General features: G+C 46.4%; 1 protein-coding gene across 2 annotated transcripts in view; it reads left to right on the top strand.

Annotated features, from left to right (window-relative positions):
- Window positions 1–10,114: 10,114 nt before the first annotated feature.
- The window catches only part of Crk (CRK proto-oncogene, adaptor protein), a 28,418-nt gene continuing 23,282 nt past the window's right edge, over window positions 10,115–15,250 (top strand). For both annotated transcript variants that reach the window (XM_038325946.2, XM_038325947.1), the window contains exon 1: window positions 10,115–10,487. In XM_038325946.2, the coding sequence (XP_038181874.1) occupies window positions 10,247–10,487 (241 nt within the window). In that variant the 5' untranslated portion in view covers window positions 10,115–10,246. The remainder of the gene's footprint in view (window positions 10,488–15,250) is intronic.

The raw sequence follows: 15,250 nt of genomic DNA, 5'->3' as shown, positions 1-15,250 counted from the left end.
CACACAGACACACACACACACACACACACACACACACACTCTGGACCCAATTTAAGGATGGTAGGGTCTTTATTGGCCTGGGTACCTCTGTGACCTGGGATTATGGGGCTAGCCTTGGAGGAGCTGCAGGGGCATCACCTCTTTCTGCTGCTTCTCTCCACCCCAGAGTGCCCTCTGGGGTTCTCAGCCCACTGCTGACACTTCTGCAATCCAGAGAAACACTAAATAAAGCAATATGTGTTTGCCAACACAGTCTCCCTGTGAGTGCTTGGTGGTGGTGGGGAGCCCTACTTATGAGCAATAGAGAAACCAAGTTGGGTATGATACTGCATGTCTTAATCCCAGTGCTCAGGAGGCAGAAGCAGGATTCTATTTCTGTGACTTCTAGGTTAGCCTGGTCTATATACCAAGTTCCAGGACACCCAGGGCTAAGTAGAAAGAACCTGTCTCTAAAAACGAGAGAGGAGCCCGTGGCTGTGTATGGACTGTCCACCAAAGACTGCTCAACTTTGCACAGGGCTCTGGCTTTAGACAAACACACCTGGGATGGCTTGACCGAGGAGGCCTAGCATGGGCGGTACAAGCACAAAAGCCTATTCTGGTGCTAGACAGACTTGGGTGAGGAAGGGTCAGCGCTTCGTAGAGAAGCTGGTGTTTGAGGTAGCTCAGAGAGTTGTCCTGGTCCCAGCCCTGTGGATGTTGAGCCCAGTACAAAGTGGTTTGGGCGGAAAAGGGTATTTGTCAGCAATGGTCATTCTACTGTCCTGGGGAGGGCTGCTTCCAGGTGTTCAAAAGACATTGTTAGAAGCATGTCCAGGACCAGATCTAGGCTTAACCTTCTCTGGGTGTGACTGAAGGAATCACCCACGCTCTCCACACACTGGTGAGAGTAACTACTGCCAGCAAATCCAGGCTTCTATCAGGAGCAGACGGGAATGTTTCTTCTCTTAACAAAAGTGTGAACAGATTTTTCTCTTCACTAGAGTGAATGAGATGTTCTCCCCCCAGCCATTGTAGTTAGAACATAGTGATTGGCCGGGTCCAGGTCACATGCCTGCCCTGCATCCAGAAGGAAAGCATGATCCACACCCAAGAACAAAGACCAAAAATGGGAATGGGATGACTCCATCAAAGACAATCCCTGTTTCCTCTCTGCAGAAGGAAAGATTAAGTGCCACCTGCTCCCGGCTGGGCAGCAGAACACTAAGGAGCTTGACATCAGGAGGTTGACTGTATGCAGGGCGAAGAGGCAAGAGGAAAGGCATAGTGTTGCCCACTTAGGGCCTGGAAGGCACAAGTTCCCATAGAATATGGTACCCACAGTGTATGACTCTTGGGGGCTCGATGGCATCTTATGAGCATATTTACATTTAATACAACCCCCGAACTAATTTCCAGAAAAAAAATATATAGCAGGGGCCAATGAGATGATTGAGCAGTTAGAGATACTTGCTGCCTAGTCTTATGAAGGCACCAAAATAACCTGTCCCTTCTGTCAACAGTAACAGTGACTCCAAGAGGCTGATGAGATAAACACTGAATTAGATGCAATTACAGCTTTACAACTATATACTAGTAGTAAATTGGAAGGTATGTTGGTAATGCCATATATATATAACCTGCTGGTCAGCAAAAATGACTGATTTTGGTTGATCTATTTCATTTGAGACAGGGTCTTACTGTAACACAGGCTGACCTATAACTTTGTATGTACTGGAGGATGACCTTGAACTCCTGAGTTTTTTTGGTTTTTTTTTTTTTTTTTTTTTTTTTGGTCTTGAACTCACCTCCCAAGTGCTGAGCCTAGGTGTGAACCCATTCCTGGCGTAGGTAATTTTGAGAGCTAAAAAGGAATGATTTGTGCCCAGAATTCATCCTGAGGACGCTAGTGCTGGCCTAGGAGTCTGCCTTTGGCTCTGAACAGAAACTTCCATCCTTCATTCATCCCTTCATCCCACCAGGATTGACTGGATGCCGCCTACCTGCCAAGCCCTGCGGGGTAGTAGGGAGACAGCAACAATAGAGAAGATCCCAGGAGCCAGGTGTGGTGGTGCACACCTAAAATCCCAGCATTTGGGAGGAGAGACAGGAGGATCTCTAAGCTTGAGGATGGCCTGGTCTGCAGAGGGACAGCCAGGGCTATGTAGAGACCCTGTCTCAAAAATCCAAATAAATAAAAAAGAGAACAGATTCAGGTTGGCTCAGTGCTTAAAAATATTTGTTACACCAGGTGATGATGGTGCATGACTTTAATCCCAGCACTCCAGAAGCAGAGGCAGGCGGACCTCTTGAGTTGGAGGCCAGCTTGGTCTACAGAGTGAGTTCCAGAACAGCCAGAGCTTTCACAGAGAAACCCGGTCTCAAAAAACAAAAAACCCTAACCCTAGGCCAGTGATGGTGTCACGTTCTTATAATCTGAGCACATGGGAGGTAGAAACAGGAAGATCTTAAGCTCAAAGCCAGTCTGATCTACCCAGTAAGTTTTGGGCCAACCAGGGCTGCAAAGGAAGAGGCAGTTTGGTGAAGCACACCAACAGACAAATGGGAAGGAAGAGAAGGGAAAGGAGGAAGGAGGAGGGAGAATACCCTGATCTGGAGCAAGTGTGGTCCCAAGAAAGGGAAGAATGAGCCCAGAGGCCTGAGCTGTGGCACCTTAGAGGAAAAGCTGGTTGGTGAGCGTCTGAGCTGTGGCACCTTAGAGGAAAAGTTAGTTGGTGAGTGCCTTAGAGTTTCCATTGCTGTGAAAAGACACCATGACCATGCAACTTACGTAAAGAAAACGTTTAATTGTGGTGGCTCACTTCTAGTTTCAGAGATTCAGTCCATTGTCACGATGGGAAGCATGGTGGCATGTACGCAGACTTGGTGTTGAGTAGTAGCTGAGAGTTCTACATCTTGCAGGCAACAGGAAATCAACTGAGACACTGGGTGGTATCCTGAGCATAAGAAACCTCAAAGCCAGCCCCCGTGGTATCACACTTATCCCAACAAGGCCACACCTCCTAAGAGTGCCTCTCCCTATGAGATTCTGGGGGTCAGTTCCACTCAGACTGCCACAGTGAGGTGGAGTGTGAGCTGGAGAAGAGGATTGGGCTTGCCTCTCTGCTCCTTCAGCTAGCCTTTTCTCAGCTCCAGGAAGACAACAACTCAGAGATCTTCCTCCTCTTTCCACTCTTGAAAGACACCTGTGTGACTTCTCTAGAGATGAGGACAGTGTGGCCTTACAGTGAAACAAAGTGAACTGACCTAATTTGTAACAATCACAGACAGGTTACCAGTTGGGAATGTGCCACTGACCTTTGGTGGGGTCTACCTGTCCTCCATTCCCAGCCTGGTACATACATACACTAAGACCCTCTTGGTGTCTCTTCCTGTGTTCCCAGAGCTGTTGCTTAATGTCTGCCTCCAAATCTTACCATTGCGCACACCTTTAATCTCAGCATTAGAGAGGCAGAGGTAGGCAGAACACTGTGAGTTTGAGACCAGCCTGGTCTACAAAGTGAGTTCTAGGGCAGCCAGAGCTATTACACAGAGAAAAACCTGTCTCGTAAAACAAAATCAATCAATCAATCAATCAATCAATCATCATCATCATCATCATCAAAATAGAGTCTGGAAAGATAGTTCAGTGGTTAAGAGCACTGGCCTGGGGACTGGAAAGATGGCACGGTGTTTAAGAGCACTGGCTGCTCTTCTAGAGGACCCAGGTTCAATTCCCAGCACCCACGTGGCAGCTCACAGTTGTCTGTAACTCCAGTTCCAGGGTACCTGACACCCTCATGCAGGCAAAACACCAATGCACATAAATTTAAAAAAGAGAGCACTGACCTGATGGCCCATAGTCATTTGTAACGCACATTCTAGGGGATCCAAGGCCTCCACAGACAACAGGTGAATACACACACACACATACACGTAAAATACAAACCTTAAAGAAGTTTTTTTAATGATTTTTTGAGGAGGTGGTTTTTGGTTTTTGAAGACAGGGTTTCTCTGTGCACCTCTGGCTATTCTGGAACTTGCTCTGTAGACCAGGCTGTAATCAAACTCAGAGATCTGCCTGCCTCTCCCTCCCAAATACTGGGATTAAAACTGTGCCCCACCATCCCCTGGCTAATAATAAATCTTAGGAAAAAAAAGAGTGCTCTTCAGCTGGTCCAGCTACCTTGAGCCCAAGAGTTCAGTAATAGCTGGAACAACATAGCAAAACCACACTTACTTTTTTCTTTTTAAGGGGAGTGGGAAGCATGGTGGAGCATACCTGTAATCTCAGCACTAAGGAAACTGAGTAGTAGGATCGCCAATTTAAAGCCAACCCAGGCTACACAGTGAGACTTTGTCTGAAAAGAGGGAAGGGTGGTCTTGAGTTGTAAAGTGAATGTAAAAGACTGCCTAGCAACACAAAGCCCTGGGTTTGATTCCCAGCACTGGGGGCCAAAAAAAGAAAAGAAGGAGGGCAGATGGGAGAATTAAAGACAATCTTTGTAAAACGTGAAGACCACCGTGCACACCTTTAATCCCAGCCCTCAGGAGGCAGAGGCAGGCAATCTCTGTGAGTTCAAGGCCAGCCTGGTCTACAGAGTGAGTTCAAGGACAGTCAGGGCTGTTTCACAGAGAAACCTTGTCTCAAAAAAAAATCATAACAAAGAAAATGAAGACCAACTTTGTGGGTGGGGCATCACTTTTTCTTGGTTCAGAAGTTTCAATAGCCCCTGAAACACAATGTATAGACCAGGCTGGCCTCAAACTCACAGAGATCTGCCTGCTTCTGCCTCCTGAGGCAGAAGCCACTATGCATAGTTTACTTTAGAGAACTCAGAGATCTGCCTGACTCTGCCCCCCACCCCAATTCAGGGCTCAAAGGTGTGCGTTCCCACTACCCAGTGATAACTTTGTGAGAATACACATATTTTCTCTGAACCTTGATGACTAATATTTTGTTTTTAGCTTTGTGTTTCTGTTGTCCTAACTTTGTTCCACTTTGTTATCTCTGAAACCACTTTAATTAATACTCCAACTGCCGAGCATTCCGGGTTGTGTGGTACATAACTGTGGGTGCAGCCCTGGTGACTTTAGGGGACACAGAACAGACTGGTAAGTAGGCTATCTGTCTGCTGCACCTCCTGCTTCTCTGTCACTAGAATAAGGACTGGCTTTCTTTTACTAGACAGTAGAGAGTCAAAGGCTTTGGTGCATTTTGCTCTTGTAGTACACAGTCTTCTATTTCTCTCCTCCTTTCACCTCTGCCTCCGCGTTTCTCCCTCTCCTCCTTCCCTGCCCCAACACACGTCTGGAGCCCTTCCTACAGAGACCATTTATAGGGAAGGTCTCAGGCTTATCAAGGAGCAAAAGGCCACTGCCACTGTGACTGCAATCCTGTGGCTCCCGAGGAGAAGGGAAGGAGGAGGAAGGGGCAGGTCACTGTGCTAAGTTCTCTTCCTGGGGCAACTCCTGATCCTACACTGCTGGCTTTGTGGTTATAGATTCTTTGTGTCAAGGAAGGTCACATTTGAGTCTTTTCTATTGATCCTGTTTCCCTGCTTATTTTGCAGCTCAATTATGATTTGTTTTATTTTGTGTGTTTGTTTTGCCATCAACTATGAATGTGTACCACATGTATGCTTGGTGCCTGTGGAGGTCAGAAGAGGAAACTCCCTGGAACTGGAGTTTCAGATGGTTGTAGACCACCATGTGGTGCTGGCAATCGAGAACTCTGATCCTCTGCAAGAGCAAGTGCCCTCGAGTGCAGAGCCTTCTCTCGCGCCCAGATGTGTGCCACCTCATTTATGAGTGCTAGGGTACAGATATGTGCCACCACATTTGGGTTAGGAGAGAGTTTTTTATTTTTTAATATTTATTTCCAGAAAAAAAATACTTGGCAGTGGTGGCTCATGCCTGTGATCCCAGCACTCAGGAGGCAGATGCAGGTGGATCTTTGTGAGTTTGAGGCCAGTCTGACGTAAACAACAAGTTCCAGGACAGTCAGGGCTACGTAGTGCAACCTTGTCTAAACAATAAACACGAGACAAATCTCTCCTTTTGGTTTATCCTAGGGAGCAGGTTTGGAATTTCCCAGACAGTCTTTGGGTAAGGTTCCAACTTGAAGTCCAGCTTTCCTGAAAAGGGAGAGCCCATAGTCCTTTTCCCCAAAGGGCCAGCATTCACACTGAATGACTTCTGCTGCTGGTTCCTGGTGACTAAGCTAAGTCAAGATGAGTCACTGATAACACAGGTCTTTCCTAGGCTTGGCCCAGGCAATGGGCGGAAGCCCTAGAAGAGCTGAGCTATACACTAGGCCAAGGATAACTAGTTTTGTTTTGGACTTTCTGTTTGTCTGTTTTGAGACAAGGTCTCACTATATAGCCCCGGCTGGCCAGGAATACCCTATGTAGACCAGGCTGATTTCGAACTCACAGAGATTTACCTGCATCTGCCTCCACTGCCACACAGGGGCTTGTTTCTTTTTTTTCAGACAAGGTTTCATGTAGCTTAGGCTAACCTCAAGTGCTGAAATCATGGGTGTGTGCCAGCATGCTGAGATGGCCCTGGAGAGTGACACTGGGGCCTCTAGTGTACCAGGCAAGCACTACCCCAGTGAGTTTAACTCCCATGTTTAAGTAATTTGTCTTGACATTTGCAACTGCTAAGTGCAGTGCTAGAATTCAGATGGGAAGGAGAGTGCTCTGTTCTATTATATCCTCAAAACAGAGGCCAGCCTGGTTTACATAGTGAGTTCTGGAACAGCCAGGAGTACAGAAAGACCCTATCTTACAAAAGCAACACACACACACACACACACACACTTTACACACATACACGCACACACACAATCCTCAAAAAAAAAAGACAATCAAAAAACCCAACAAACCTGAACAAACAAAAATTTACGCTGTTGAGATGGCTCAATGGGTAATGGGTAATGAGAGGTGGCTCAGTGAGTAAAGGCACTTGCCCACCAAGCCTGATGACCTGAGATAAATCTCCAGGACCCCCATAGTGAAGGAGGAACCGATTCCACCAAGTTGTCCTCTGACCTCCATGTGACCCACACTGCAGAAACAATACTTAAATTCTGACCTATACTTTTCTTCTCTTAAATCACCTAAAGTTAGGCAATTTAAAGATATTAGCCCCTCAGGTTGGGGTGAGGGTTAAATAAGATGGTCTCTAGACAAGCATCCAGCACCATGCTTGCCAGTTAGCGATACCTGACTAAACGAGACCTGTTTTTTTTTTTTTTAATATTTTAAAATTTATCTTACAGTTTATTTACTTATTGGTATTTGTGTGTTTATGGGTATGTGTTGTAATAAGTCCGCTTGTTTGTCCCTGGCTGTTCAACCTCAAAATAATCACACAAAAACTATATTATTTAAAACACTACTTGGCTCATTAGCTCTAGCTTCTTATTGGCTAACACTTATATCTTAATTTCTAGTAATCTGTGTATTGCCATGTGGCTGTGGTTTACAAGCTCACAGGGTAAAGTTCCGGAGTCTGTCTCTGGGAAGGGGGGCTGGGGCTACATGGCTTCTCCCTGACTCTGCCTCCTTCCTCCCAGCATTCAGTTTAGTCTCACGTCTTCCCCCACCCCAGCTCTATTCTTTTGCCCTATCACAGGCCAAGACAGTTTATTAAGGGTATTCGCAGCACACAGAGGGGAATCCCACATCAGATATGCGTGTGTGTGCCATGGTGGAACACGCAGGGGTCAGAAGACAACCCAAAGGAATAGGTTCTCTGCTTCCACAGTGTTGTTCCCAGGGGTCAAACTCAGGTCATCAGGCTTGGTGGCAAGTGCCTTTACTCACTGAGCCACCTCTCCAGCTAAGTAGGTGTTATTTAAAAATATTATAGGGCTCTCTAGAATAGATCTTTGGGCTTTTTGAGGTACAGTTTCAGTGTGCTGCTCAGGTTGGCCTCTGGCTCCTCCTTCAGTCTCTCCAGTAGTGGGACTTACATAGCTAGACGGTTGGCCATCGAAGAACTCTGGCATGAGCCACAGATGGGCCTGTAAATGAAACAGGGGTAAAACGGGTAAAAACTATAATGGAAACAATGCGGATGTAGTGCTAAGGGAGTGATAGGGTGGTCACCAAAGAACACACTGAGATCGAGGCCCTAGGAGGGTGAAGGGACATGGGGTCCAGCAGAAGTTGGTAGGGCGAGGCTGGTGCAATTCTCTGCTGGGTGCTAAACCGCAAGTTTTTTTTTTTAAATTTTAATTTAATTTTTTTTTTTTTTTGGTTTTTCAAGACAGAGTTTCTCTGTGTAATATCTCTGACTGTCCTGGAACTATCTCTGTAGCCCAGGCTGGCCTCGAACTCACCAAGATCCACCTGTCTCTGCCTCCCAAGTGCTGGGATTAAAGGCATGTGCCACCACCGCCTGGCTAATTTAATTTTTTAATGTGCACTGGTGTTTTACCTGTACGTATATCTGTGTAAGGGTGTCAGATTTTCACCAAGCAGTGGTGACACACGCCTTTAATCCCAGCACTTGGGAGGCAGAGACAGGTGGATTGCTGTGAGTTCGAGGCGAGCCTGGTCTACAAAAGTTAGTTCCAGACCAAAAAAAAAAAAAAAAAAGTGTCAGATTTTGGAGTTACAGACATTTGTGAGCTGCCATGTGGATGCTGGGAATTGAACCCGGGTCCTCTGGAAGAACACTCAGGGTTCTTAACCGCCGAGTCATCTCTCTAGCCTCTAAACTGGAAGTCTTAAAGCTTTTCAAAGTTTTATGTGGGGTAACAACAGATTTGTATTTAGAAAATTTATACTGGTGGCTGTTGCAGTATCATCCAGCAAGCCAGACTAAGAGACAGCAGCAGGCAGGCTGTGCACAGGAATCCTGGCAATCGTGGCCAGGCATGGTGGTGCGTTTTTGTAATCCCAGTACTAGGGGGGGCTGGAGTGAAAGGGTATTGAGTCAGCCTGGATTCAAGCAGGGCATCCGTGGTGGCCCAGGTCTTAGTCACAGCACTTGGGAGGCAGAGGCAGGCAGATATCTGAACTTGAGGTCAGTCTGATCCACAAAGTGAGTTCCGGGACAGTCAGGGCTACATAGAAAAACCCTGCTTCAAAAAAAAAAAAAATTGATTTTGAAAAAAAAAATTGACTGAGTTCGAGGCCAGCCTGGTCTACAAGAGCTAGTTCCAGGACAGGCTCTAGAAACTACAGGGAGAAAAAAAAAAAAAGAAAAAAAATTGAGCAAGATGATCATGATCATGAAGGAAGTGGAGCAGGAGACGCCATTGCTACCTCTGAGAATGCGGAAGAAACTGGCTGGTTGACATGGGAACCTCAACAGGGAGAACACCATTCTTTTGCCTGGCTGAGCAGTTTTTTTTCTTTGTATTGAGTACCCTTCCCCACTTGCCATTCAACACCCAACCATTCCATCTCATCTGTGACCCCCTGTTTATTATTTGTTTAGCTTTTGTAAGGTAGGGCCTCAGGCTCGCAGTGATCCTCCTGTCTCCGTTTCCCAAGTACTGAGATTACAATCATGAGTCACTTTGCCCAGTCCCTTGGATCCCTCTACAGACGACTTAGTTGATTTCTGTGTATCCTTGCTTCCCATCACAGCATTTGATGTTCCTTTGTCATTAATTGTTTCCTGGTTCCTCCCACTGGTCTGTGGATTCGGTGACTTAAGGCCCAGTCTGGGTAACCACTGCACCTGCAAAGCAAATACAATATCTATGATATTTACTGAATAACGAAAACTTCAGTCTCGGGGGAAACTGAAGAAAACAGCAGAAGAGCGACTTGTCAGGGAGCTTTGACGGAGGCTAACATCCCGGGACCACACCATCTTTTCTACTCCAGTCCTTTGTATTGGAGTTGCTCCCTGTAGGTCCTGAGCGAGAGACCTCCACCATCAGTGTCAAACACAGATCAGTCAGCCTGCAGACTGAGGCTCCGCCCCTTAGCCCTAGACTCCGCCTCCCCGTCCTCGGCCGTCGGGGTTTGAACCTGGAGGCGACGCCCATGAAGCCGCATGCGCACTGCGGGCCCCAAGGACTCCGTTTCCCTTCTCCCAATGGCGGGCGGCGGTCCCCTTCCCGGCAGTCTCCCTCGGGTAGGGAGCGCGTCATTTCCGGTGGGGAAGGCCCGTGGCCGCCGCCGCCATTTCGGGCGCTGCTGGGAGGCTGCTACCGGAGCCGGTCCGCTGGGCGGCGGGCGCCAGGGCTGGAGGGGCGCGCGTGGCGGCGGCGGCCCAGCGTGAAGGCGCGGAGGCGGCCATGGCGGGCAACTTCGACTCGGAGGAGCGGAGTAGCTGGTACTGGGGCCGCTTGAGCCGGCAGGAGGCGGTGGCGCTATTGCAGGGCCAGCGGCACGGGGTGTTCCTGGTGCGGGACTCGAGCACCAGCCCCGGGGACTATGTGCTCAGCGTCTCCGAAAACTCGCGTGTCTCCCACTACATCATCAACAGCAGTGGCCCGCGCCCTCCAGTGCCTCCGTCGCCCGCTCAGCCTCCGCCGGGTGAGGGACCGACGGGCGGGAGGGCCCCGGGCGGGGGTGAGGGCCGTGGAACTCTGGTCTGCTTCATGAGGAGGGACGTGGGCAGAGAGGGCAGGAGTGACCCTGACGGGGAAGCTGCCTTCTGCTCAGGCTGGTTTCCACCGACAAGCGGGATTGTGGGGGAGGAGGAGCTGCTCACCGAGGCCTCTGGGTGTGCCTTGGGAGCCGGGGAAGGGGAACTGCTGCGGCCCCGGGGTGGGGCTGGGCGCCAGGGTCAGGCCCAAGGGCAGGGCAGGGCCATGCAACTTGGGGACAAAGAGTTAAAGGGGGATGTTGCGGGGACCTAATTTGGCAGAGGTGCCTAGAATGGATCTGCTAATCCTACAAGTGGCTTTTAGGCTCGAAACGTTTCCTGCAGTGTTAGAGCGGGTTTGGCCATACTCCCCTGGTGGCCTTCTGTAGGAAGTCACCACGTACTGGCTGGCTGAGAGGGATGGAGACACCCTCAGGAAGCCGGTCGGTTTTTTCCTTTCTTGGGCATTTTTCCAAAATCTTTTTACCGTGCTCTTCCCTTATGGAATACGAAGGTGGTGAACTAAGTGACTTGGTAATAAAAAAAAAGTCTTCTGTGACCAGCGCAGCGTAATGGAAGCCTCCATGGCAAACTGGGTCCCGGAGGTTCTAAGAGTCCAAAAGATTTTTTTCCTTTCAGCAAATAAACCAGGTATAAGCCAGTGGAAACAACCCTGGAAGTGAATGGAGCTTCACTCTCCTTGAGTTTAAACAGTGCCAGTCATGTACCTGGGTCTTTTCTTGCTCAGTAAGTTGGTGCTGTAGCCAGAGTCTTCCAGGATACAAGAACAGACCTGGCTGGAAGATAACATCAAGAATTTGAGTTATCCACCTGGGTATTCCTTGACAAGGGCCATTGAATTGTAACTGTCTTCCCCTTATTATTAGAGTTGTCTTGGCAATGTTAAGGAAATCCATGCATTTAGGACTTGAGGTTTCTGAGATGCAAAGTGATTCTGAGATCACCTTTGTCTGTGTATGTGTGTAACAGCACCAAGCTTCTTGCTTTCTGGATGTCTGATGTGTAAGCCTTTTCCTCTAGATCTGAGCCAGTCTCGTGAATGAAGATTCCTTGCCTAACCTTAGCAGAGTTGCCCTTTTAGGATAGTCCTAACTTAGATTTACTCACCTTGGCCAGAAATGAAGCGGTGAGATAGATAGTTCTTTTGGTTGGCATGCAAGTTAAGGGAAAAACAGTACTGAGGCCTTTTTAGTTCACATATCAGATCTTTCTAGGTCTCATTGGCTTAATAATATAAAATAAGACCGGAATACTAATGTAACGTATTTGCCCTAAACCAGATACATTCTAGCTTTTGTGCCATCTACTGTTTGTGTTAAGTGTAGTACTAGGATGGTGTGTTATCATTGAAATTCAGTTCTCAGCCACATTTCATAGTTCATGCTTCTAATCCCAGAAACTAAGAGGCTGTGGCAAGACCCTTTTACAAGTTCCAGGCTATCCTGGAGAACTTAGTAAGACTGCCTCAAAATAAATGTTAGGTTGCTGGTGGGACTGGGATATAGTTCAGTGGTATTTACCTAGCATTTGGGTAGTCTAGGTTTTATTCCCAATAGTGGGGTAGGAAATTTCAGTCCTCAGCTTTCTCTGTGTTTTGTTCTAAATTTTGGGACCAGTAGTAGGCAGGCTTGTTAGTTTGATACTTCTCTATACCTGGGCATTGTGGTTTTATATCGCATCAGCTCCACCTTTTCAAAATAGATGTTGGCCTAAGAGAGCAGATTGCCAGTTTGTGGGTGAGGTGTGGAAAGTTCATTGGCATTGTGTCAATTTCTTCTGTCATGCACCCCATTTTCTCTCTACGTCAGTTCACTTGCTGTCTTTATGATGGTTACTTAATCTTTGTTCTTCTCATTAAGCCCTTTTATTTGAAGCCACACAGGAATGACTTGAGTTTTAGAGAGGCATATATGATACTAATAGCTAGCACCATTGACTGATGTTTGTCTGCCAGATGCTTTGCTGAGTGCTTTGTGTGCCTTATGTAATAATTTACTGTCAGTAACAATATAGTAAGTGAAATATTGTAATTCCCATTTATTAAAATAGTTCTATTTTTTGGAAAAGTAACTAGCAATCCAGTAACTTGTAAGGTCACAAATTTCGTATATAACTGAACCAGAATTTGAGCTAGACATTGTGACTTGAGAACTGACCCGACTCCTTATATAGTTTTGTTATTCTTTGTTTATTTACTTTGGGATCCCTGAAGTGCACATAGGAAGCTACTTTTTTTTTTGAGACAGTGTCTCATTGTGTACCCCTAACTGGCCTGCAACTCTCTATATAAACCAGGCTGACTTTGAAAAATCCTCCTGCCTCTGCCTCCTGAGTGCTGGCATTAAAGGTGTTTATTAGCACTCTGCTCGGAATTTTAAATGAATAAATAAATGTAGATAAGAGCCAGCGGGATGGCTCACTAGGTAAAAGCACATGTCTTCTAAGCCTGAGGTTCTGGGTCTGACCCTTAGATCCCAGGGTAGAATAAGAGAATCAACTCCTGAGGGTTATCTTCTGACCTACCCACACACATAATTCATGTATGCCTCGTGCACTTGTGCACACACACTGTAAGAGGCATGTGGGTAAGCCACATGTAAGATAGGCTGGGGATTATCACCTTATTCCAATAACTTTTTGTTTGAGATGGGGTCATTTTGAAGCTCTGACATGGGACTCTATGTAGATAATGTTAACTTCTAATTTACGAAGATCCTTCTGCCTCTGCCTTGCTGTTGTTGGGATTATAGGCATTGGACCCAGCTCAATGAACCTATTTGAATTTACGATAGATTTTTCAGTTCCCACAGATGATCTCCTCTGCTGCTATAGCCTGGGAGTATCTTAACTTCCCCAGAGCCATAGGGGAAAGTTCGTTCAAGTTTAAGGGTCATAGTCTGTAAGGTGAGCTTCTTGGGAAGACTTGGAACAATTGATCCACTGGTTTCTTCTGCTTGAAACAGTAAAGACTAGATTTTGGCTGATAGAGTCCTAAACTGAATGAGAAGCTGGGGGTGTACCTCAGTTGATAGAATCCTTCATTCTAGTAAGACTGAGGGCCCTGATTTCAGTCCCCTGTATCACACAGATCAGGTTTAGTGGCACAGGCCTGTAATCTCAGCACTTGGGAGGTGGAGGTAGAAAGCTCACAGTGCAAATCATACCTGAATTGGAAGTCAAAAATAAAAAACCCCTTGAATAAAGTGTGTGTGTGTGTGTATAATTGTAACTTAAAGACAGGGTATCATTATGTAGATCAGTCTGGCCTCAAACTCACAAAGAGCCTTGCCTCTGCCCAGGATTAAAGATACGGCCACCAATCTGGGTATATACATTCTTTTTTTTTTATTTATTTATTTATTTATTTATTATGTATACAGTATTCTGTCTGTGTGTATGCCTGCAGGCCAGAAGAGGGCACCAGACCCCATTACAGATGGTTGTGAGCCACCATGTGGTTGCTGAGAATTGAACTCAGGACCTTTGGAAGAGCAGACAATGCTCTTAACCTCTGAGCCATTTCTCCAGCCCCCTGGGTATATACATTCTTCTAGTGAGAAGCTGAGACTGGGTTTGAATTTATTTATCTGCCACTTTTAATTTTTTAAATTTATTTTTATTTCATGTGCATTGGTGTTTTGCCTGAATATATGTCTGTGAGGGTGTTGGGTTCCCTAGAACTGGAGTTACAGATTTTTGTGAACTGCCACATGGGTGTTGGGAATTGAACCCAGGTCCTCTGAAAGAGCAGTCAGTGCTTCAGACTGCTGAGCCATCTCTCCAGCCTGACCTGCCACTTCTTATTTACTTGGGGTGATTTGTTTTAACTTTTCTTTGCTTCGGTTTCTTCATCTCTGAAAGTTGGAAAATAGCAATACCTTCTAGGGTGGGCTGTTGCAGTGAGTGAGTGGAGTCAAATACATAAAATATTTGGGTGTGGCAGGCATATTAAGTAAATACCCAGGTTATAAATGTTAATCTTAAGACTATAACGATATGCAGGGCGTGGTGGCTCTTGCTTTTAGTTCCACTCAGGGAGGCAGAGGCGGGCGAATCTCTGAGTTCAAGACCAGCTTGGTCTACAGAATGAGTTCCAGGATAGCCAAGGTTACACTGAGAAACCTTGTCTCAAAAAAACAAAACAAAACAACAACAAAAACAACAAAACCAAAAAAAAAAAAGGGAAGAAGAATATAACAATATGGGAAAGTAGTTCAAGTGGAATGGAAAAGCTCAGCCCTGAAATGCTCTCCTGCATGCAGTGTGGTTGGTAAACATGGACCTCTAAGGGAGTGGTGTTGAGTAGAAAGGGGAGAGTGCTTGAGATGTGAAAGAGCCTTGGGTCTAGTCCATGGAAACAGCGTTGTGATTGCTGTTGCCTGCACAGCTGAAGCTCTCCACCTGTTGTCTAGTAGGTGAGGGAACCTCAATTTACCTTGGGCTGGGGATAGAGTGTTTGCTTAATATGCACAAGACCCTAGCTGTGATCATCTTATATCACTTTGGAGATGGATGGTCTGTGTATCCCTCTAATCTAATGGTTCCAGAGAAATTCTTTCTTGTCTATCTTTTTATAATATTTTCTTTATTTTTATTTTGTATGTATGGTTGTTTGCCTGCTAGTATATAAATATATCACATACATGCAGTGCCTGCTGAGCTCAGAAGAAGGCCTTAAATCCTCTGGAAC

The sequence above is a fragment of the Arvicola amphibius genome, chromosome 4 (assembly GCF_903992535.2).
Source record: "Arvicola amphibius chromosome 4, mArvAmp1.2, whole genome shotgun sequence".
Taxonomy (NCBI): Eukaryota; Metazoa; Chordata; class Mammalia; order Rodentia; family Cricetidae; genus Arvicola; species Arvicola amphibius.
The sequence above is the reverse complement of the archived record's forward strand: the minus strand, read 5'-3'. Positions and strand labels throughout refer to the sequence as shown.